The following is a 22,827-nucleotide window of genomic DNA, read 5'->3' as shown; positions in this document are numbered from 1 at the left end:
GGCGGGAAAGGAGCCCCCCATGCAGAGTGGGGAGGAGCCCCCGTGAGCAGAGGAGAGGAGCCCCCTGTGAGGAGCGGGGAGGAACCCCCATGAAGGGGGGAAAGGAGCCCCCCCATGCAGAGTGGGGAGGAGCCCCCATGAGGAGAGGAGAGGAGCCCCCCATGCAGCGCAGGAGGAGCCCCTGTGAGGAGCAGGGAGGAGCCTCCCATGAGGAGCAGGGAGGTGCCCCCATGCAGAGCGGGAGGAGCCCCTGTGAGGAGCAGGGAGGAGCCTCCCATGAGGAGCAGGGAGGTGCCCCCATGCAGAGCGGGAGGAGCCCCTGTGAGGAGCAGGGAGGAGCCTCCCATGAGGAGCAGGGAGGTGCCCCCATGCAGAGCGGGAGGAGCCCCTGTGAGGAGCAGGGAGGAGCCTCCCATGAGGAGCGGGGAGGAGCCCCCCATGCAGAGCGGGAGGAGCCCCCCGTGAGGAGCGGGGAGGAGCCCCCGTGAGGAGCGGAGAGGAGGCACCCCGTCACCTACAGCTCACTCTGCAAAGCACGGTGCAGTGGCAGTGGCAGAAGCAGAAGCAGTGGAAGGTCCACTCTCTGCTGACCATTCCGGGCAGGCCCCCGGGCGCAGTCCAGGAGGGCGCCTCTCGCATCCCGGCCACTTACCCGTCCTTCCTCGGCCACCCGGCTCAGGCAGTGCGAAACCGATACGCCAGCCAGCCGTCAAATGGGCTTCACTGCCTCAATCTTTAATGAAGCCTCCCAGCTAACCTATCAGAACCGTCCTGCCTACCTGATTCTAGCAGGTTCTGGGGGCCGTGGAGAAGCAGCCAGACCCCTGTGGGGCCAGCCCACGGGCCGTGGTGACACCAGGTGTCTGACAGAAGACCCCCCCCCCCCCCGCCCCCGGCTCTCCTCTTGTCCCTCGCAGGCAGTGGGATGGGACAGTGTGGGCACGGAGCCAGAAAGCAACGGGTGAGCGGCCAAAGGCAGAAGCCCAGGCACTGTTTGCGTAGACCACCTGCTCTCCCCAGGCTCCCCGGGCATCCCTGCTGCTGTTCCTCGCTCTTCCTTCCTTGCCGTCACGTCTGCTTCCTCCCAACCAGTCCCCGCCACTCCTGCTTTCTTTCCCAGCCGGATCGGCTCCAAGGAGCTCAGTCCTTCGACCTGCCAGCAGGCACGCCTCTCTCCCGCTGCCCTGGGACCCCTTCCTACTGCCACACCTGTGGGCACAGTGGCTGTTCCTTCTGCCAGGAACACTCACCTGCACTTCCCGGGACCCATAGAGCCCAGGTGAAGTGGGTCCCTGTCCCTGTGGAGCGTTCCCTGGCTCCTCAGGTGGCAGGAAGGGTAGCTTCCCCCTTGTCCCTTTGCTGCTCCGCTGTAGCGTCCTGTACCTTTGTGCCCTAGGGAACGCGCCCACTGCCGATACCGGAGTTCCTCCACTGTTTACTCCACCGGACTGTGAGCCTGAGAGCAAATCCCATGCCTGTACCTTCTTGTCCCCAAGCACCCTGCGCAGGGCCTGGCGGGAAGCGCGCAGGGGACGTCTGTGTGGCCAGCCCAAACCTGGCGTCACACTCTCCTTCGGAAACGGGTCAGCCCCTCTCAGTAGAGCAATGCTAATCTCCCCAGTCCCACCAGGCTTAACGCTCTGCCCTCTACCGGTCTCCAGGGAATGCCAGCCCTGGGGGGAAACTGCCCCTCAGCTCTGCCTCCCTGCGCTGTCTAGGCCTCAGCCTCGTGCTCTCCTGAGTGGGGGTCTCCGGCTCAGGCTCGCCCCCAGGAGCCATGTTTGCAGATGGAACAGCAGGAAGCCCTTCCGTGCCATCCCTGAGCCAGGAAGCCTGCAGGTCCCACCAGTTCCCGTGGGAAATCCTCACTTTCGGACCCGAGGCCTCCTACGCTCTAACGTGCCGGCAGCCCCAGCCGCCGCCTCCAGCACCCTCTTTCGCTAGCCGGTGACTTACCTGGGCTGGGCCCCACCTGCCTTTCCCTCTTCCCTCTTTGTTTCCCTGGGCGGCAAATGCAAATACGCAAACACACAAATCTATAGGGACGACACTGGACTTCAAGGAATGTGGCACACGCTGCCTAGGAGGGTCCCCTGAAGGCCGGCCCATCGTCTCCCCCCTCCATTCCTCCCCGATGCAGGGCTCACACGGTCCCGTCTGTCCAGATCCTTCCGCAAGCCGCTGACATCCGTTCTGTGGGTCTTTGGGACCTTGGGCTGGCCGGTCACAGTCCCTCTTTGGGACTGCATTTCCCTGCCTGTGGGGCTGCACTGGGGAGGTGGCATCACAGTAAGGACAGCGGCCCCCACCCCTGCCCAGAGCGTGTGGACTAGAGGCACTGGCAGGTGAATGCGGCCCCGACTCTGTCACTTATCCCTGGCCGTGGACACGTTACGGTAACTTTTCTTATCTGAAAAATAATAAAAGGCACCCACCCCTTGTCTTGGAGCGTGGGGGTCAAAAACTCGTTCGCGTCAGCCTAGACTCTGATACGGTGCGGCCCGCCCACCGATGCCGTTTCCTTTCCGTCTTAGGTAGTCCCCAGTGAGTAACGTTTTTGTCTCCGTGAAATTCTCACAATGCATCCCAGAGGAGGTGTTATCATTACCCCATCTGGCCAGGGACGCCCAGAGACATCAAAAACCTGCCTACATCACATGAGCGAGTGACAGAGTCAGAACCGGGACCGGGACCAGGACCAGCACCGGGACCGCAGCTTCCACCCCCACGCTGCCCCGCTCTCCCCTCGACAACGGTCACACCGCGCAGACTGCCCGGAGCAGAGGCCGCCAGGGACAGGCTCTCTCCTTGGCATTTAGTCAAAAAGCCAGCTCACAGCCTGCTGCCAGCAACGGGCCACTTCTACGCAAAAAGCAGTGTGTGTTAGGGGCGCCTGGGTGGCTCAGGTCACGATCTCACCGTTCGTGAGATTGAGCCCCGCGTCAGGCTCTGTGCTGGCAGTGTGGAGCCCAGAACCTGCTTGGGATCCTGTGTCTCCCTCTCTCTGCCCCTCCCCTGCTCGTGCTCGCTCTCCCCAAAATAAATAAAAACAAACAAAGTGGTGCCCGCTAGGAAAAAGCGGCCACACAAGCTCAGGCTGCAGATTCAGAGGACCCCGGGGTTAATTCTGTTTCAGCTTCGGCGTTTCCCTGACTTCCACCTGGATGGGACCTGCGGCCTTTCACACCCAGCAGCAGGGCTCAGCCTGACCTGCCTGCTTCCAGCCGCTGGTGCCCCAGGAGGCCAGTGATGCAGCCCCGGTCCCAGCGTTTGCACAAGGGAGAGCAAGGACACGTGCCAAAACACAGGCAGACAGACAGCTGGACCTGAGCACTGCTTCCGCAGTCGGCCTTTCTGGGCTGGTTCCTCCATCTTGGCTGATACGGCTCTGTCGGCCCTCTACAACCTAGTTTGTTAACTGTTTGTTCAACAAGCACTTATTCCCAATTTCTTACTCTGATGGAGGCAAGCAACGGAGGGAAGTTATTTCTAGACCAGGTCACATAGGAACATCCTGGTAAGGGTGCCTGGCGCGGCTGATCTTCAGCTGCGCCCGAGACTCCGAGGTCAATGCCGGCGGGGTCAGCAGGACCCCCACCCCAGTCACTCGCGCGCTCTGCTTCTGAGGCGGGTCCCCTCCGCCCTCTGCTCCTACACTGAAATGGGCTCCCACACCTGCGGCCGGCCCTTCCAACTGGGGGCGGGCACCCCAACAGCTTGGTGGCACTCCGGCGGTACGTGGAGGAACGGAGAACACGGACCACCGGAAGCGTCAATTTTACTGAAAGGTAAGGAATTCAAAACAAGGAAATAAGCAAGATACATCGAGGAGCAGGACATGAAATCCACGTTGAGTCTGGAGTGTCTTCGGGCCACACCGTAGCCCACTCGGTGGCGGGGTGGGGAGGGGTGGGGGAGGCTCCTGGCCGGTGCTCACGCCCACCCGTGTCCTCAGAGCCCGGCACTTCCTGAAACGTCTCGGTCTTTCCTGCCTCTCTCTGGTGGTCCCTTTGCTGGTGATGTGGCACGTCCCCCCTTGTGCCCCACGGGCCCACCTCCTCCGAGGCCTGCTCTGGGGCATCCACAAGGCACCCCTGACATCCTCATAGGGAACATTCCTCCTGTGAGCCTGACCCGGCCTGGCGCCCCGGCTGCCTTCTGTTCGAACTGAGTAGGTGCCTGCCTGCGCCCCTGCCGGACTCTGAGCACCTTGTGTCACAGAAACACCCTGTATTTATGCTTCCGCATCACCGTGTGGAATTCTCAAAACAAGGTGACAAGCTGTTATTATCACTCTGTGTGACAGATCAGAAAAACAGAGATTCAGAGGCGTGAATCACCCATCTAGATCGGTAGTCAAGTTGGGTCAAGATTCCCGGGAATCACGGCTACACCTTTCTGCCGCCCCGAACAGGGCCTGCGCGGCTCGGAAGCGGGGAGACAGGCAGGGGCGCCGGCAGCACACGGTGGTTACGGAGGCCAGCCGTCAGAGCAAACCATCACCGACTCCGTCTGGGAAGAAGTCAGAGCGGCACGGGGGTGGGGCGGCCGGAGCCGATGTGCCCAGGCCTCGGGAAGCTGCAAGCCAGCTGGGGATCTACTGGGCCCCTGCTGAGAGCCACGGCTCCCGGGCAGAGATCGCCAGGCCGTGATTCCTCGCCTCTGAAGATGTGGTTGGCAGGGAGAGGAGGCTGTGAAGGCCTGGGCCTTGGGGGCTGCTTCCTGACCGTCCAGGGGAAGGCCTACGCCTTACTGTGCTCAAAGCTGTCCCTGAAGTCCTGGCCGTGCCCATCCCCAGCCTCACCTAGTCTCCCACAGAGTCCAGGATGCGCAGCGCCCCTGTGGAGAACTCCGGCAAGTCTCTGTGCCTTTGCACCTGTGGCTGCCTCTTTTCAGAACCGCTTCTCTCTCTTCTCGCTGGCAAACTTCTATCCACACTTGGGAGACCCAGATCAGGCTTGCCCCCCACAGAGGCTTTCCCGACGGCCCTGTCCCCCTACCTCAGCCCGCGTGCCAGGCCTGTTCTCTAGTCTCCCACAGGCCCTGTGCTTCCCACCTGCTACAGCGCACTGCCCAGTTTCCCTTCTCCATCTGACCGGGCCCCAGGAACACAGGAGCCTACCTTTCTCATCTCTGTGTGCTGGATGTCCCGCCCAGCACGGACGCCCCACAAATGTCTGTTCGCTCACTTATCACACAAGTATCAGTGTGCCGGGCGCACACGCTGCTGTCCTGGAACTGACGCACCCGGGACACGCATGGAGCAGGAACACAGCAGGTGAGAGAACTGAAGTGGCAAGTGACGACTAGCGGATGTGTGAGCAGAGGTGGGAGGGAAGGAGCCACGGGCTACGCGGAGGGAAGAATATTCCAGGCCGAGGGGCATCAGGTCTAAGACCCAGTGTCAGGAGCAGGCGTGGCATGCTCGGGGACGCAACAAGGAGGCCAAAGTGACCGGAAGGGAGTGAGGCAGAGCGGGAGGAGGTGGGCTCGGAAGGCGCCAGGGCCGAGTGGTCTGTGCAGGCCTTGCTTTGGATTTGGGTCCGGTTCTGAGCAAGACTGGACGCCCCTGTAGGGTCCCGAGCAAGGGCTGACCCGACCTGAGCTAGACTTGAGAAGGTTCATCTGCTTGCATATGAACATGGACTATCACGGGCTCGGCGTAGAAGCAGACAAATCAAGCAGGTGTCTACTGTGAAAACCCCGTCGCCTGCTGAACGAACATAATGGGTGAATGAGGGCAGGCCGCAAACAGGCAGGGGACAGGGCCTCAAATGCTCACACCCTGTCCCCTCCAGAAACTGCAAGCTGTACCCCAAGTTCAGCACTTGGGTTTGGGAGTCCTTGTGACAGTTACTCACTAAGATAACACGAGCTGGCGCTTGTCCGGTACGAGCTACACTTGGCAGAAGGCTGACCTGTGAAGTTATCGTTCTTGAGGAAAGAAACGGACACCAGGTGAGAAAGAGAAACGGGATGCTAGTGAGTTTTTGACTTACTCAAAAGGCCCAGGCTTTTGGCCATAAAGATGGGCCAGGCCGAGTGCCCATAATAGTCAACCCAGATCGAGCTGGGTTATGATGGACAGAGCCTGGAGGCCACCGCCTGACCCACGGGCTCGGCTCTTCTGACAGGCACTCTGGTCTGATGGGAGAGACAGGGACTGGCGATTTGGAGGCTGTGGCTATGTCCCTCCCCAGCGTGGCCTGGGGGCAAGTCATTTGCTGCTGTGAGCCCTCGTTTCCTCATCCCTAAAGTGGGGACAAGAATCCCTAACGTCCCCCTGACGGTCGCAGAGGCCGCGTGAAGACCCAGTGGGACGAGCAAGCGGGTGGTGTGTGGGAAGGGGTCATGTCCTCTCCTCGAGGAGCGGGGCCCCACGTCTTCTCCCACACCAGTCGTGCCCCTGCCCTCGTTGAGGGGCGAGGTCCTAGGACGGCGTCGGGGGACAGGGTGCCCCAGGAACGACGCCGCCGCACTGGCATCCTCGGGGCGCTTCGCAGCTGACGGATCACATCGTGAAGAGGGAACTGGGGCGGGGGGGCAGCACGGCGGCTGGCTCGAGGCGCACGGGCAGGAGCCGGAGAGGCAGGCCACGCGCCGTGCCAAGCGCCGACCGGGCACCGTGTGCAGGCCGTAGCTACGGGAAACCGAGAGCCCCAAAGAAATCTCCCCATTAGCGTTCGGGAGAGAATCCTGGGGCCGTGGGCAGCCGGCCTTCCTCCTCCAGGAGGTGAACTGCAAACGAAGAGGCAGCTCTTTAAAGGGAGATAACGGCGGGGTGTCATAACTGGGGGCCCCCAAGAGGGATACAGAGTGCCGTCAGTGTGCGGCGGGAGACCCCGACGTTGGGCGGAGCCTCTTCCCAGAGCCTGTATTTCAAGTCCCAAACCACTGAGACCTGCCCCACCCTCCTCATTGGCTGCTCCTGGCTCGGTCCCACCGTGCAGCCCGTGCAGCCGGCGCGGCCCTGGCTCCCTCTCGGCCCCGCGTTCCCGAACACCCGGGCCGTGCGGCCCGACCTCCCTCTGTGTCCCAGAGCAGGGCCCTCAGGGTCACCTCAGGAGGTGATGTCGTTAGCTGACTTTTCAAACACGCATAAAAAGCGAGTAACTTCAAACGGTTACAGTAATTCACGGGTGACAAGGCACCGCACACACGCCGTCTCACGTTACCCTCACGACAACCCTGTGAGGTAGGTGCGATGAACCCGTCGCACGCGTGGAGAAACGGTCCCAGAAAAGCGCGGCGACTTGGCCAAGGGCACACCCTCGGCACAAACCGTGCTCGGGCCCAGATCCGCCCGACTCCACGACCGACGTGCACACGCCTCAGGGCCACCAACGGCTGTAGGTCCGTGAACACGAGGCTGCTGGCCGGGGAAGGTGCCGTCCTTCGCTTGGGGCTGGTGGTAGGCGGGCCAAGGTGACGGGTGCGATTTCTGTGTGAGACAATTCTATTTGCCATGTCCCTCAATCACAGATAGCACCCCTCACCTTGCGCCCAGTTTCACAGGCTTGCGAGCGGTGCTGGTTCGGGAGCGCCGTCTTGGTCTGCAGAGGGTGGCGTGATGGCAGGAAGCGCCAGGCTACGCGAGGCACGCAAGACAGACACAGGGGCGAGGTGGCCAGCTCACCCACTCACACGCCCAGAGGTGTCCGTCCTTCCTCAGGGCGCTGGAGACGTGAAAAGCAAGGTGCCTGTCCTCGAGGGGCTCACAGTCTAAGAACCAGTGGGACAGAGGACTGCGTGTTCAGAGCCGGGGAGCGAGCCTCGAGGTCCCCTGGGGCGCCTGGAGGCTCCCCAAGCACAGGACCGTGAAGGAGGGGCAGGCCAGCAGCACACAGACGAGGAACCACAAGCAGGGCAGCGCGGACAGGGGACAGCATGGCACAGGCCGGGGAGGGGCTTATCAAACTGACCCCGGCTGTGCAGAAAGGTCACGTTGGAAGCACCGGCAGGAAGGACAGGTTGAAGAAGGGAAGAGAGGCTGACCACTTAGGGTCCTGCTACAAGCCTGCAGGGGACAGACCATGGGTGCGTGGGCTGAGTCAGGGATGTGTCCCGGGTTGGGCACAGTGCACACCTGCATCGGCGTGAACTGTCCAGGGCAATCGAGCATGGGATTGGGGGCCTGCACCGAGTCCCACGACCCAGCCAGCCCCTGGGGTCTGATGTGCTCGCTCAACCTGGCACAGAGACGGCAAGAGCTCTGAAGTTAGTGTGCCGGTTTCTGAGGGTCCGGAGACAAACAGGACACTTAATGACATCCAACCTGACTGGATTCCCGTGTTGGAACAGTGGTGTGAACCTTGGTGACGGAGGCAGAGGTGAAGCACGGGGCGTTGGGGTGGATGAAGCTCCCGTGCTGGCCGGAGAGGCTTCATCTGAGGGACAACTTTCGGACAGGAGGAGTGGGGCCTGAGCGTGTGGGGCGGCGAGCGGGGGCCACAGCAGGGGCGTTCTAGGAAGCATGGCGACGTGCCCGTCCCACCTTCTGTGAACCTTGAGCACAGAGGCTAGTCAGGAAGCGGCCACCAGAGGGCAGTTGTGGAGGCAGGGTGGGGGGTGGGGTGGGGGGAGGGACACGGGAAGACGCGGGGCTTTCAGGTAGGGCCATGCCGGCCTAGGTTCTTGTGTCTCAAGTGAGGCAGAAAGTGCCAAGGGCCTGAGCAGGCGGGAGAGGAACACAGCCAAGGGTTTTTCTGTAGGGGAAGAAGGTCGGTCCTTTTCCACAGGAAGGTTTACGAGAAGTGAAATTCAGCCCCGAGCGTAAGAGGCTGGGAGGTGGCCCGGTGTCCGAGGGTGAGAGGCCGGGAGGTGGCACGGGTGAAGAACCAGGCCTGCCTCCACGAGGAGGTGTGACCGGGAGCCGCCCGCTGGGGCTCCTTCCTGTGCCCGTGTGGCTGTGGCATCGCGTACTGATTAAGGACGAGGACGCTGGGGAAACGCCTCTCCTCCTGCACCAGGGCCGTCACCTCTTGGAATGTACCAATGACGTTATTACAAGCAAACCGGGAAAGAAAAGGATATTCCGTCACATTCCTTGAGGCCAACGAAAATATGCGCCTCGTCGTGTGTTTTAATTCCCTCCGTGTGGATTTCCACTAAGCTACCACGTTTTCCTTTTTCTTTCTCTTTTTCTCAGAGCCCAAAAGGGTACAATGGATAAAGAGAACGCCTCTGGCTGCAGCAGGGCGAGGTCCCTGGCATACCTGTCTGGACCCTTGGAACTCCTCAAAATGACAGTCTGAGCTTCCACCATTCCGCCCAGGAACTGTCGACAAAGTTGCCTTCCACTGTGCCGCTTCTGTCCCCGCCACTGCCCAAGCCCCCCACACCAGGCTCTGCCATTCCGGGGCGCTCCCGGGTCTGGTCGGAGCCTCAGGCCTGCGGAGGAAATCTGCCTGCTAGCACTGACGGGGGTCCGCGAGGCGTGAACTCATTTCCAGACCGCCAGCCTCCAGATCCTGCCATCAGCACCGCACTCTGCTGGACGCCCTCGATCTCATTTGAGATCAAGGTGAGGTGGCGTCACCGCCTCATTCTCCACAGGAAGGGACTGCGGCTCGGAGTCCTGGCCGGGAGGAGACGGCCTGCCCACAGTGGCCGGGCTGCTCCCGGCTCCTACCCGGGGCTGCGGCTCTGAGTTACCGCCTGCAGGTGGCCGCTGTCCCAGGCAGCCCGTCCTGCTACAGAAGTCCAGGCGCTGGGACACATGTATTCCAGTCCACCCCCTGGGGAAGAGGCTCCTTCCTCCAGCCCTGGGTATGATGACTGCCTAGGAAGTGTTCGTGGGCCCCAGCCCCCGGGGATCTGTGTGCGAGGCCTCACATCCACTGTGGGGGTTCCGGCTCGGTCACAACGTGAAGGTGGGCCAGCTACCCCTGTCACTCCCTACTGGGAAAGGCTGTGACTTTGGGGTGAGTTGGAGGTTGCTGGATCTTCTGATTTGGAAAGTTTCTTGGGGTCTTAGTGGGAGTTTGAGAAGTGAACCTTCTGTTTTGGTCTGGGGTCTCCCCACTCTGCTCTGAGTTAACAGTAGGAAAGGTGAGGCCATGCGAAGGTGAAGTGAAGGATTCCGTGGCTCCTTGAGGCAAGAACGTGGAAGGGCCTGGGGCGCCCAGGTGGCTCAGAAGGTTAAACGTCCCAACTTCAGCTCCGGTCATGATCTCGTGGGTTCTTGAGCTCGAGCCCCGCATGGGGCTCTGTGTTGCCAGCTCAGAGCCTGGAGCCGGCTTCGGATTCTGTGTCTCCTTCTCTCTCTGCCCCTCACCCACTCCTGCTCTGTCTCTCTCTCTCAAAAAATAAACATTAAAAAAAAGAAAAAAAAAGAACATGGAAGGTCCTGCCAGCAAGGGCAGGCTGTTCTACCACTGGGAAGGTCAGACTGAAAGTCATCAGTATCAAAAGGGGAAACAATGCACAGATGAAGCTATTCTTAAGCCCTCGGGAGCATGGACTGTCACGTCTCTCCACTCTCTTCCAAAAGAACCCTTGGTCCTTGGTCCCAGAGAAAATGCTTTTTTTTTTTTTAAGTTTATTTATTGATTTTGAGAGAAGAGAGAGCATGAACAGGGGAGGGACGGAGAGAGAGAGAGAAAGAGAATCCTAAGCAGGCTCCACACTGTCAACGCAGAGCCCGATGTGGGGCTCGAACTCATGAACTGTGAGATCGTGACCTGACTGAAATCAAGTGGGATGCTTCACCGACTAGGCCACCCAGGTGCCCTGGAAAACTCTTTAAAAAAAAAATTTTTTTTTAATGTTTATTTTTGAGAGACAGAGAGAGAGAGACAGAGTGTGAGCGGGGGAGGGGCAGAGAGAGAGGGAGACATAGAATCTGAAACGGGTTCCAGGCTCTGAGCTGTCAGCACAGAGCCCGATGCGGGGCTCGAACCCACGAACTGTGAGGTCATGACCTGAGCCGAAGTCAGGCGCTTAACCGACTGAGCCACCCAGGCGCCCCGGGGAAAACTCTGTTTTAGGAAGGAACGGGTGTGTCAAACCTGGGTCTCCAGGACTAGGGGAGAGATCTCGGGCACAGCCCCAGCTCTGCCCGTGACTCTGTGCGTGACCTGCGGCCCCCTCCCCTCACCGGGCCTCAGTTCTGTCATCTGTAAAATTACACTGTTTCACGGTGCCCAAGGTTCTCTCCAGGTCCCCACTCCTCGGCCTGCCTGGGCCTCAACTATCTGCCTCCCACACCAGCAGCGGCTTTGAGGAGGGAGCTTTTCTCAAAAGTTCACTTCCCCGGTGGCTGGATCCCCTCAGCTTGGGGGTCCTCGTTTCAGGTGTCCCTAGAGCCCTGCGGTCCCAGAAGAGCGGGAGACGTTTGTGGTGTGTTAAAAGAGAAGGGGGTGCAGTGTGACAGAAGAGTGCTGGCCCTGGGGACGAAAGATGCAGCAGGGCTGGGGGAAGCCGGCAGCCGAGAGGCTGCACTCACGGGACACCTGCGAGGGTCTTGGGCAGGAAGCGTGTCTGGCACTCCTCCGACAACCGATGTGCTACTGTCCCCATTTTGCAGATGGAGCGACTCGTGCCAGGCAGTGGAGTAGAAATCGGAGCCAAGTGGGGAACAGCACACCCAGAGAGCACGGAAGCTCCCTGCCCCGTCCCCCAACCTTGTCCTGTGCTCTCCCCGTCGGGTCCTCCCCGAGTTACACCCTTTCTATTAGGCCTGTTCTCTCGTAAGTAAAACTCTTCCTGAGTTCTGTGAGCCACTCTTGAAAATTAATCAAACCTGGGGAGGCGGTAGTTGTGGGAACCTCTGATTTACAGCCTGTTGGCCAGACGCACAGGTGACAACCTGGGCTTGACTGGCATCAGAAGTGAGCGGCGGGCCGCCTCGTGGGACTGAGGCTTAACCTGCGGGGTCTGACGCCATCTCCCGGTAGACGGTGTCAGGACCGAGTTAAGCTGCAGGGTTCCCTGCTAGCATCGCAGAACTGCTTAGCTGTGGAAACCACACACCGCTGGTGTCAGAAGTGAAGGACTGTGGGCAGAGGAGACACGAAGGAGTAAGACAGGAGTGGCCTTCCTTCAACCAAACGGACATTCTTCCCACTGTGCCATGTGGCTCCTACCACACCTCCTGGTGTCCGGATGAGGAGAGGGGAGGGTGCTAATCCAGCTTCTCCTACTGACTGGCCAAGTGCTTGCTCCCTAGGGCCCTCTGGGGCTCAGTTTTCTCAGCTGTAAGATGGGCACAGACATGGCGCTCTCTACCTGGCCGGCCCTGCCACGTGACAATCAAATGAGACCGGCAGATGTGGTCAAGAAGGAGACTGAATTTTGGGGCGCCTGGGTGGCTCAGTGGGTTGAGCGGCCGACTTCGGCTCAGGTCACGATCTCACGGTCCATGAGTTCGAGCCCCGCGTCGGGCTCTGTGCTGACAGCCCAGAGCCTGGAGCCTGCTTCAGATTCTCTCTCCGACCCTCCCCTGTTCATGCTCTGTCTCTCTCTGCCTCAAAGATGAATAAACATTAAAACAGAATAAAAATAAATTAAGAAAAAAAAGGAGACTGATTTTTACCGAACTTCTGGCCCATCCATCCAGCCTCAATAGCCTCTTTCTACTATAAACATTTTATAACTCCCTGGCATCTAAAGTGAAAGTCGTAGACTATATAACGCACCTACACAAATTAGAAGAGAAGTAATGCCTTCGGCGTACTCTAAGGGAGAGAGAGAGGAGGAAGCCAGAGTAAGGTTCACACAGCAGGATGTGAAAGCACAGACGTGGCCCCACCAGCCAGACGCTTACACCTGCCCACAGACTCACGGTGGCAAAGGGGAGCTGCGTGCCTGGCGGACAATCTCACAAGTGACAGTGTTTCCAAAGCAGAAAGCAATTCTTGGTGACGCTATAGACAAACCAAAGCGCGTTTTCTTTGGAAGTGGGTGGTAGTTGCATTCCTGGAGAATCCAGCACACGTTAAACCTGGGTGAGGGAAAAAGGAGCACTTTTTCTTAAAACAGAGCTAAGTTCTGACTCAGATCCTTGCGTTTTTTCACCTCCGTGTGCTCGGAGGGACACGTACAAGCGATCCTCGTGTAGGACCCGCCTTGTCACCGCAAGCCGTGCAGCCCTCCCCACCCCTGCCCACCGAGCCAGTCTCTCCGCTGTCCTCCTCTCGTGCTGAGAGGCACACGGGTCACCCACCTTACAGACAGAGACATCCAGGCCCAGAGAAGGGAAGTGATGGGGCCGCACGCCGCTAAGTGTCACGCCAGGCCCAGTACCACGGCCTCTCAGTCCCTGAGCAGATCGCAGCTCACCCATCACCACACGGAGGGGGCTGCGATCGGCCACTAGCTGGTGAGAGACCTCAGGGGACCACTGAGCCTTACTGAGGCCACACAGCGAATGGCGGAACCAGGACCGGAGCCAGCCCAGAAGAACACAACCTGGGGACTCTGTCCCTCGCAGAAGGCTGACTCCTTGAGCTCTAGCTGTGTGTCCCTCCCACCCCGCCTGAGTTCCGGGGGGTAGCGGTGACCGAGGTGGGGTGCGTGTGCAGGGCCAGGATGCTGGTGCGGCTGCCCAAGCAGGAGGCGGTGGGCGTGGCAGCAGATAGGAGGCTGGGCTGCAGCACGGCCCACGGAGGGCTGGGCTCTCCAGAGCCCGGGGCTCCCCCGCGTCTGCATCCCCCGTCAGCCACAAAAGCAGCTCCACGGTCAAATCGGAGTTCTGGGGAAAAGCCTAAACTGAATATCTCTAAGATCCTTCTCATCTTTAAGCTTATTTCTAAGTACAGATAAATATAAGCTCAATGAGGGAGCAAGGTACCCACCTGTGTGGTTTTTCCAAGGGAACGGCCACCCTGCTTTCCCAGGGAACTGCTGGGAATCATTCACGGAGATGCTCTCTCCGCCGAGCACCTGACTCCCAAAGCACAGGGTAAAGATCACAACTGTTCCTGTTCCCGTTTCTATTACTTTTAACGCACAGGTACTTCACCTCACCGTAACGGGAGCGTCGCCAGGTTACGAGAAGTTGTCCGCGAGAAAGGGGAAAAAAGGGAGGCGAGAGCCAAAGGGGACTAGACCCTACAGCGGCCCGGAGCACCGTCCCTCGCTGGCGGCACGGCTGTTCTGCAGACACGCACCTGCTGCCGGGGCAGGCGGCATCACGTCCCCCGGGGTTTTCACAACCAAACCAAGAGGTCAGCTCCTCAGTCAGGAGCCGTGACAACTGGGAAATAACTCACAGTCCGGGACAGAGCCATCAGCATTAACAAATAGGAGAAAAGGAGCACCAAAGCCAGGGACCTGATCAACAGCGAGAAGTAACGACCGAGAGTTCGACAGAGAGGGAGGAGATTTAAACAACAACCACTGAACAAACAGGGGAACTTGAAGAGTAAAGTCCTCTGGGGCCGAGGAACGCAGAGGCTGTTAACAGCCCCCGTGAAAAGATCACCGTGGGTTTCACAAGAGCGCACGTTTACGGGGCACGTACTGTGTGTTCTGGGCACCGTATAGGGATGAGGGCAGCTAATCCAGGACGACTCGTGAGGCGTGGCGTAGGGCAAACATCCACTCTTTGCAGTTCAGGAGGCTGCGCACAGAGAGGTCAAGCAGCTTGCCCCCCCACCCCCGCGGACGTGTGTAACTCCCGTACCATTCACACATCCGCAGCCTGCGGCACGCAGGGCCGTGAACTCCAGGCTGTGGACGCAGAGAAGGGCAACAGGCGACCCCTGCTCTCAGGGCGGGGCATTCGGGCACTCAGCGCTCCACAGCGTGTTGTGGGTGCCGTGAGTGCGGAAGCACCGAGAAGGTGCTGGGGTGCCCTGGGAACAGGGGCCTCTCACAGCAGCCGGGCTTGAGCACTACAGTCGGCAAGGGGAACGTGAACAGGGGAGCCCTGGGAGCACAGAAAGGGGGATGCGAGGCCCAGATCGGGGAGGGGCATCGTGGTAACACAGAAGTTCCAGGGAGAGGGAAAAAGGAAGCACACAGGAAGCACAAGGAAGGAGGAAGGAATAAAGCGGGGCCGGAGGAGGGAGCCAAGAAGGTAGAGGGGGCTTCCGAGAGGAGGGCTGAGCTGGACGGGCAGGGCAGGGAGAGGCAGTGACGGAAAGAAACGTCCTCAGGGAGGGAGCAACAGCTGAAAAATGTGGGCATCCAACTCTTGTGAGGTCTAGATTTGTCCTTGGCTATGTGCCCTTCTGCCGGCTGCATATTCTGTGAGAAGACCACAAGCTCATCGGAAGGCTCCCCGTGTGCCTTTCTGGTCACTTTTGGCATCCTTTCTTCTTAAAAATATTCCTGAGATAATTTAAAATGGTACCTTTTCCAGCCTCCTCAAACCCCAGAGCCACGGAATCCCGCCTCTCTTGGTTTCAAAGCAGGGACAGTAGCATGGGGGGTTCCAGGACCAGCAGACAGCAGGGAAATACGCTGGTCAGATGTGCCCTGGAAGTGGGGGAAGGCGTGAGAGGGGCCTGTGCTAACTGGGAAACCTCCCCACCTGCCAGCTTCTGGAAGCATCTGGGTCTTTTAACTCTCAGACCTCCCTTCCCTCCTGTAAGAAGCCAGATGAAGGAGCAGCCCAGGAATCGCTCTGTGACCGACCAGCATGCTTCTAGACGCTGAACTTGAAGAAGCTCCTCGAGTGGAAGGGGAGGTGCAGAGAATGAAAGAGAACGCAAGAGAGGGTTTTCTTCCCTGGCTGTGCAGACACGAGTAACGATAACGATTCCTAAGATGCGGACAGCGCAGACGCGACTTCACCGCAGCCCGGTGGGGAGGGTGCACTTATCATCACAAGCCTGATTCACACCACACGAGGCCACATGCCTCCGTTCATTTGCCGAAGGAAACGCAAGAGCCTTTTTGTCATTCGAGGACGCACACACTTTGGGAGCGGGAAGCCACACGGATGTGCTCAGCCTCAGCCACGCTGTCCTGCACCTAGGACACGCACTGCTGCAAATAACGGAACCGTGAAATCCCCAACGAACGGAAGGGAAACGTCCACCCGTACTGGCTAACAGAGACGCAAACTGGAACGAGGCGTTTTCCCCCGTCTTGTGTTTACTAGGATCAGCAAGAGTGTGACTGTCCAGTCCTGGGGAAGCCTGGGGCAGAGGATGACTGTCATACGTGCCAGGAAGAGTATCAGCTAGTGCACTCATTCTGGGAGGCATTTTGGCAAAATACGCCAAAGCTTTAAAGATGTATACGTCGTCTGACTCAGAAATGTGCCCAAGAAGAAACCGGATGCACCTGCAAGACACCAAGCATACATACAAACACCCACGGAAACAAGAAGGCCCGCTGTTACCTGAAGGGGACAGCAGAAGAATGGTGCCTCGTGGTGCATCTTCAAGGCACCCGATGCAATACTCTGGCCACTTAGATGGAGTGAAGATCTGACCATCTCGGCACAGAGTAACACTCAGAAGACAGTGCTGGGTGAGAAAGGATTACAGACTGTATATACCGACTATCTCTGAGGAAGCTATTCGCTCACTTAGGAACATAAAACGTCTGGAAGGATTTATGGAGTGTCAACAGCACTCCTCTCTGGGTTGTAGGATTACAGGCAACGTTTGTTTGCTTGTATCTTCTACCCTCTGTGATAACCAAGGACCGACTTGCTCAGTGACTGCATGATGAGGGATCCTGCCTCCCGGGTGTGCTGGGCCCTTGGAGGGGGGAAGAGAACATTCCTCTGTTCTGGTTTCCGCACAGCGTCTTGCCCACTCCTAGTGACGGTCACAGGGACATGGTCCGTAAGCAGCGGGCCAGAACTCAGCCCCACCCAACACCGTGCACAAAACTGCTAGGACTTACAGAGATCTTGATAGGTCCGTAGCCCTCCTTTCCCACATGGGGAAACCGGGGCCCACATAGAAGCATATAGGAGCAGCTGCCTATACAAGGCTACTGAGCTGTGAACTGCTATCTGTCGAGAGAATACACTGTCAGGGAGGGAAGGCGCACGGGGGCTGGGCTGGGAGTCCAAGCGCAGTCTGTAAACATTACCCCCTGCCTGGAAGCTGGCTTTAACCAGGCAGTGGTGAGCTCCCCCTACAGACAGTGCACAGAGCGAGCCCGGGGGAGTGCTCCCCGGAGTCGATGGCAGCGACACAGGGGTCGTGACGACGCAGACTCACCCGCACAGGGGCCGTGTCTTCAGCTGTCCTCCCGCGCTGTGTGCACTGCCCAGCCCAAGCCCCTGCCGTCCCCAGCGCGGGACCACCCGCTGAGGCAGGGCCATGGAAGAAACACTGGATTTCTAGCCAGAAGCCCCAAACCTGTGTCTCAGTTCCACCGGTAGGTTCTGGAAGCCACGTTCCCCTTTGTAACGGCCCGTGTCTTCACCTCCCCGTCTGAATAAATGTGTGTAACAGTGACTGGCCTAACTACCTCCTGGTAACAGAAGCCGAAATATAAGCACGTGAGAGCACAAGGAGGTACTTCCTTAGCCAGACAAGGTCTTTCTGCAGCGCTTACCCCCCGAGGCTGCTTGATTAGTGGGAAGTTTCCTCGAGAAGGGCAGGGAAGGGGCACATGGGAGAGATGGCTAAAAAACGGAGACTAGACATTATTATTACTCTAACCATCATCTGTGTCCTCCAACTAGGCTGAAGAAGTGCCACTCTGAGTCCCGAACTCAGCACAGGCCCATCCTTGTCCATCACACCCTGTCGTGCAGACCGTATGGTCTGCGAGCCAAGCTCTGTGAAGAACGGGGGCCAGCAACCTGCATGGACAACGGTGACCAGAGAGAGGCAGGAGCCTCCGTTTCCACCTACGGGGGGGACACGGAGGAGTGCGCCTTCTCCACACAGAAGACAGCCGTGCGCTAGGAACAGACAGCTCCTCCCGCCCCCCAAAAACACCTCCAGATGTCGGTTCCTGCAGAAAAAGCCCTGATAACCCAGTGACTGACTGCCCTTGTCCACAGAGACAATCCCCAAACCCAGAGATTGTGGGTCCCAAGGGAACCCTAAGCGAGCTCTGCGCCCCTGTCCTCCTCCAGAAACCGAAGCCACCAAGCTCCAGGCAATTATTTTATGTAACTTGCTAAATTAAGTTCCCTAGGCTGGGCCTGAAGTCGACCGATGAGTATGTGAACGTCACTGCTGCAGACGGACCGATGCTGTGGGTACCAAGGAACAATGTTAACAGACAGGTCTTCCAAGGGTCGAGTGCAGGCGTTAGGCAGCAAAAATACTACTGGGCTGGGCCCATTCTCTCTCTAGAATAATCTTAAGAATCCCGGCCCTAGTGGCCCTCACTAGGTGGCGAGGCAGGAAGCAGCAAAGAAAGAGCAGAGGCTGTGGCTCCCTGCCGGCCTTTAGCCACAGACGGTGAGGACTGCTGAGCGAGTGGGTCCCAGCTAACCCTCTGGTCGCTTTCCTCTCTGAGCCTCAGCTTGCGAACCCAGATGTCATCCGGGCCCTCGTCTCCCAGGGCCGGCTCGAGAGTCGGGGAAGAGGAGGGGCGTGAAGACCATTCACTACCCGGTCCTCAGCATCTACCGTTTGCTCTGACGGGTGACCTGTTTGGATGCAGGCCTCTCGTGTCCGCCCGGCTCTCGAGACCCTGGAGGGACCACACTAGCGTCTGCCCACGGACGAGGAGGCAGAGGTGGGAACCGCCGAACAGGACCCATCCCGGGCAGACACAGAGTCTTAGAAAAGGCCACGGGCCCCAGATGCCTACCAGAGAGGGAAAGAGGGGCAGGTGAGCGCTTACGAGGCACCAGACACGACAGCGGGCCCTTGAGCCCTCTCCACAGCTCTGTGGCGGGACGCATAACCTTACCTGACAAGGAAGGACGCCGAAGCTTACGGAAGATAACCGCATTTCACAAGAACAAAAGGCAAAGAGCCAGTATTATTTGTGCTCTTATCACATTCCAGGCCCTGGATGCTAAGTGCTTTATAAACACTTTCAAAATGAATCTTCGAAACCACCCTGGGAAGGAGGGTTTATTATCCCAGGGCCACAGGTGGCGGAACAAAGACTTAATAGAAGATCTCCCTGCCCCCGAACAAGTGCTTTTCCCGCTACCGCGAACCGCCTCCCACCGAGGGCGGGTAGGAAGGGACTGCCCGGCACACCGGGGATTTAACAGAAAACAGCACAATGTCTGGCAGCGGGAGGGCATCTGCAGTGGCTGCTGGTGTTAAGCGAGCTCTAAAAGGCTGAACCACGGAGAGGAGAAAGCGCGGAACCAGGTGGCAGGGCGCCCCGCGGCGACAAGGAACCAACGACAGAGGCGAGCGATCGCCTGGATGAATCCCTCACGCCACGTCGAGGGAGAGAAATCGGGCACCAGGGGCACACTATATGAAATACACACACAGCGAAGTTCAAACACAGGCAAACCGCTCTGTCGTCTCAGAAGCTGACGTCCCCCCTGCCCTTGGCGGGGAGGGGGAGGGACAGGGTCTCTCTGGGGACCTGCGGGCCGGGGGGGGGGGGGGGGGGGGGGGGGCAGTCACATACGCGTGTAAAAGCTCGCCGAGCGGCACACTTTCAGCTTCTGCGTGGTACCAGCAGGGGTCACACCGCAGGTGAAGAAGCTAAAACCCTCTCGGTGCGACCAGATCTTCCACCAGAGGTCACGCCTGCAGAAGCAGACAAACTGGGACAGGCCGCCACTTGTCACGGTGTGGGTTGTCAACAAGGCCACTCTCACCCGGTGACCCCACCCTCAGCCCAAGGCGGGCGGAGGAGCTCTGGGTTCCTCGCGGCCCTGTGTGAGCGACTTCCTCCCAACAGTCAGGGGCTCTCATCTGGCATCGAGGGCTGATTAGCTGACTTCCCTGTGACCAGGGTGAATGTAATAAAGATTTAATAAAGCAATGAGAAGTTTTTATTTAAAGTAAGCACTTGCCTTGGAAGGGCCAGTTGTCTGATTAAGTCAAAACTTTGTCTCTGCCCCTCGACATAGCCATCTGAACAGATCGAATGAAGCTTAGTGCTCACATCCTGGGGCAGATGAGGAGGTTCGGATCGGAAACCTTAAACCCAGCTCACTTCACCACGAAGCACGAGGCTCTTCGGTTTAGGAGAGAGCGCTCTGCGGGTATGGTTCTGTGTATGACCCATGGGAACATACTCAAGACATCTTGTTTACTCAAAGAAAATTCTCCTAGAGTTTAAATTGTGCCCCAAAGCTACGATCTGTCGGGCCCAATGGATACATAGAAGCCATCACCCCCTGGGTCTTAGGTACCAAGCCCCTCTGCTTCCCACCCCAGCTCCGCCAGCCGCCACAGTGGGCGTAACACCGACAAACGCCAACACTGGGTGACGGATGTGTGTCAGGGAGCCTGCTAAGCATTTTAGACTCTGCGCGTTTAAATTTCAGAACCACCCCTAGAAGGCGCCTGGCCGGCTCAGTTAGTAGAGCGTGTGACTCTTGATCTCAGGTTTGTTAGCTCAAGCCCCACGTTGGGTGTGGAGCCTACTTAAAAAAATAAAATAAAATCAAGTCTAAAAACAACCTTTGTCACCCCCATCTGACAGATAAGGAAACTGAGGCACAGACAATGAAGTGAGCTGTCCAAGGCCCGTCCCTTAGCTAGAATGTGGCAGAGCCACGACTCACACTGAATGGCATGACCCTAAGCCCTGTTCGTGACTAGCAGGCTCTACCAAGGTTAAGATCTCTGGCAAAGGGCAGGACCGTACCCGTGGGCATCCAGTCACCCACGCCTTAGAAAGCTTCTGTCTTCCCTCGGAAGCTAACACTGCCAATTTCTAATAAAAGCCACAAGTGTTTTTGCCCTGCTTAGAGACTTATGCTGGCATCACCCGGCCCCACTCCCTCCTCCAGGCCCCCGTCGACCCCAAGTACCAAGCCCACCCATCGTCTTCCAGGTCTTTGGGGCTCTTCATCACGTGTGCCTGAGGCCCCAGAAACCCTGCAGGGGGCTCTCCCCACACACGCCAGGCGTTCAGGCCTGGATGCCCTCGTCGTCCCTCTGCCTGACATGCCTGCTCCTCCTCTGCCTTGTGAGCCCCTCACCCTTCAGAACCGCAGCCCAGATTTCTGCCCTGTGCCCCCTGCATACCTGGCCCACGCCCGGGGAGAGCACGTATGAGGCACCACATTAGCAGTTTAGGGATGTACCTACTCCAAGTGCTAAGTGTCTGGAGGGGAAGGACGCCGCCTGCTCATTACTCACCTGTCCTGCCCGGCCAGTCCCTTATACTCAGTAAACATTTAGTAAAAGTTTACTGACCATAGGAATGAAGAATTCATGAATAAATCATGTGTTTGTTCCCTCCCATCTCTGCTCAAGACGTGCGTGCTCTAGAATACGGAAGATAATAAACATAAAACGTATCTGGACGCAGAGCTTCAGGAACGCACCAACACAGAGCAACATAGTTCACAAAAGGCAAGAAGACGTGCCCGTCTTCCTCTCTTCCTTCCAACTGTTAACATCTTTAATGAAACATCTTTAAATACGGCAGCAGGCCTCTCTGAGGACCCACACAGCATCAGCCTGACGCGGCGGCGGGGCTGGGACACCAGACAGCCAGTGCCGTGGGAGGGTGCGGGTGTGTGTGTGTGGGGGGATCTCCACCCCAGGCCAAGGCAGAGTCCCGCTTACCTCCTTCCTGGGAATTCATGATGTTCAGGGCAAACAGCATGGCATTGGAGAACGTGGTCGCCTCTTCCTTACTCGCGAAGTTTAAGCCGTATACCTGGCGGGCATCTCGCCACTGGTGGAAGGTCGGCGTTGCCTGATTGTACTTCAGCCCTTTCACGATTGAATAATTGATCACAACCTGGGGGGGGGGGGAGCGGGAAAGACAGAGAAATGCGTGTAAATAAATAAAAGGTAAGTGAGCTGGACACAGCAGCTCTGGGGCAAGGATAGTGTGTCCCCTGGGGCTACCAGGGGACACGGAGGCGGGGGTGGGGTGAGAAGAAGGGGACCGCGAGGCCAGGCAGCTTTCCAGTGTGATCTACGCAACGGCGAGGGTTTGAAAGCCAGCTGTTTCTTCTAGGTGAATAATTATGCTCCGGATGGGAGGCCGGAGCTGGGAGTCAGGTTCTCGGGGTCCAAGTGCTGGTCCTCGCTCACAGCCACACCCCCTACAGCGGTCACTTCTCTGGGGCTCAGTTTCTCCAATTATAAAATGGGGGTAGTAATGCTCTCCCAGCCTAGTGGGGCTGCTGGGAAGGCCACGCTGCGATGCACGTCTTATCTAGATTTCTAGGCACAGAGACCCCCAAGGGCGAGAGCCTTCCGGCTCCTATCTCTGCCTCCCGTGCGCACAGTGTCTCGTACTTCGGCTGCATTAAGAAACGGGCCATCAGTTAAAAGGCTCAGTTAGAAAAGCGAAGGTGCCGCACAAACGTACAGCACTGCCGATCCACTGGCAAACCTCGGCTGCCCGCGAGGAGCCAGCCAGGCCCAGCAGGGAAGGTGGAGAGCAGATGGGGGCAGAGCCCGGACCTTCAGGTGCCCGCAAGCAGCTGGGGGAGTCGCTCTGGGTCGGCCTGGCCTCGCAACTACTCTCTCAGACACTTAATGGGGAAGTATTTCCAAGTTCTTCGAGGTGACACGTAGTAAGTGTGGCTCGGGGAAGGCGGCGGGAGGCCCGGAGCCGCTGTCTACCGCTCGTCACACGATCCGACCTCATGGAACTTAATAGTCACCCCTTTTCTGACCTGGAAAGTGGGAAGAGTGGACACGCCCACGGCATGGCAGCCTCATGGCGCGTCGCGAGGGTTAAATCCCGCGTGTGCGAGCACCGAGAGACAGCAAGCTCGCTGCAGACCAAAGTATGCAAGCAGAGCGTGGACGAGGCTGTGGGTGACGCCACGGGAAGGGCCTG

The 22,827-nt window shown here is 58.5% G+C and overlaps 1 protein-coding gene across 1 annotated transcript in view; it reads right to left on the bottom strand.

Annotated features, from left to right (window-relative positions):
* The window catches only part of EVL (Enah/Vasp-like), a 152,687-nt gene that overhangs the window by 30,787 nt on the left and 99,073 nt on the right, over positions 1-22,827 (bottom strand). The window contains 1 exon segment of the mRNA XM_043557010.1: positions 21,594-21,771. Within this exon segment, the coding sequence (XP_043412945.1) occupies positions 21,594-21,771 (178 nt within the window).

The sequence above is a fragment of the Prionailurus bengalensis genome, chromosome B3 (assembly GCF_016509475.1).
Source record: "Prionailurus bengalensis isolate Pbe53 chromosome B3, Fcat_Pben_1.1_paternal_pri, whole genome shotgun sequence".
Taxonomy (NCBI): Eukaryota; Metazoa; Chordata; class Mammalia; order Carnivora; family Felidae; genus Prionailurus; species Prionailurus bengalensis.
The sequence above is the reverse complement of the archived record's forward strand: the minus strand, read 5'-3'. Positions and strand labels throughout refer to the sequence as shown.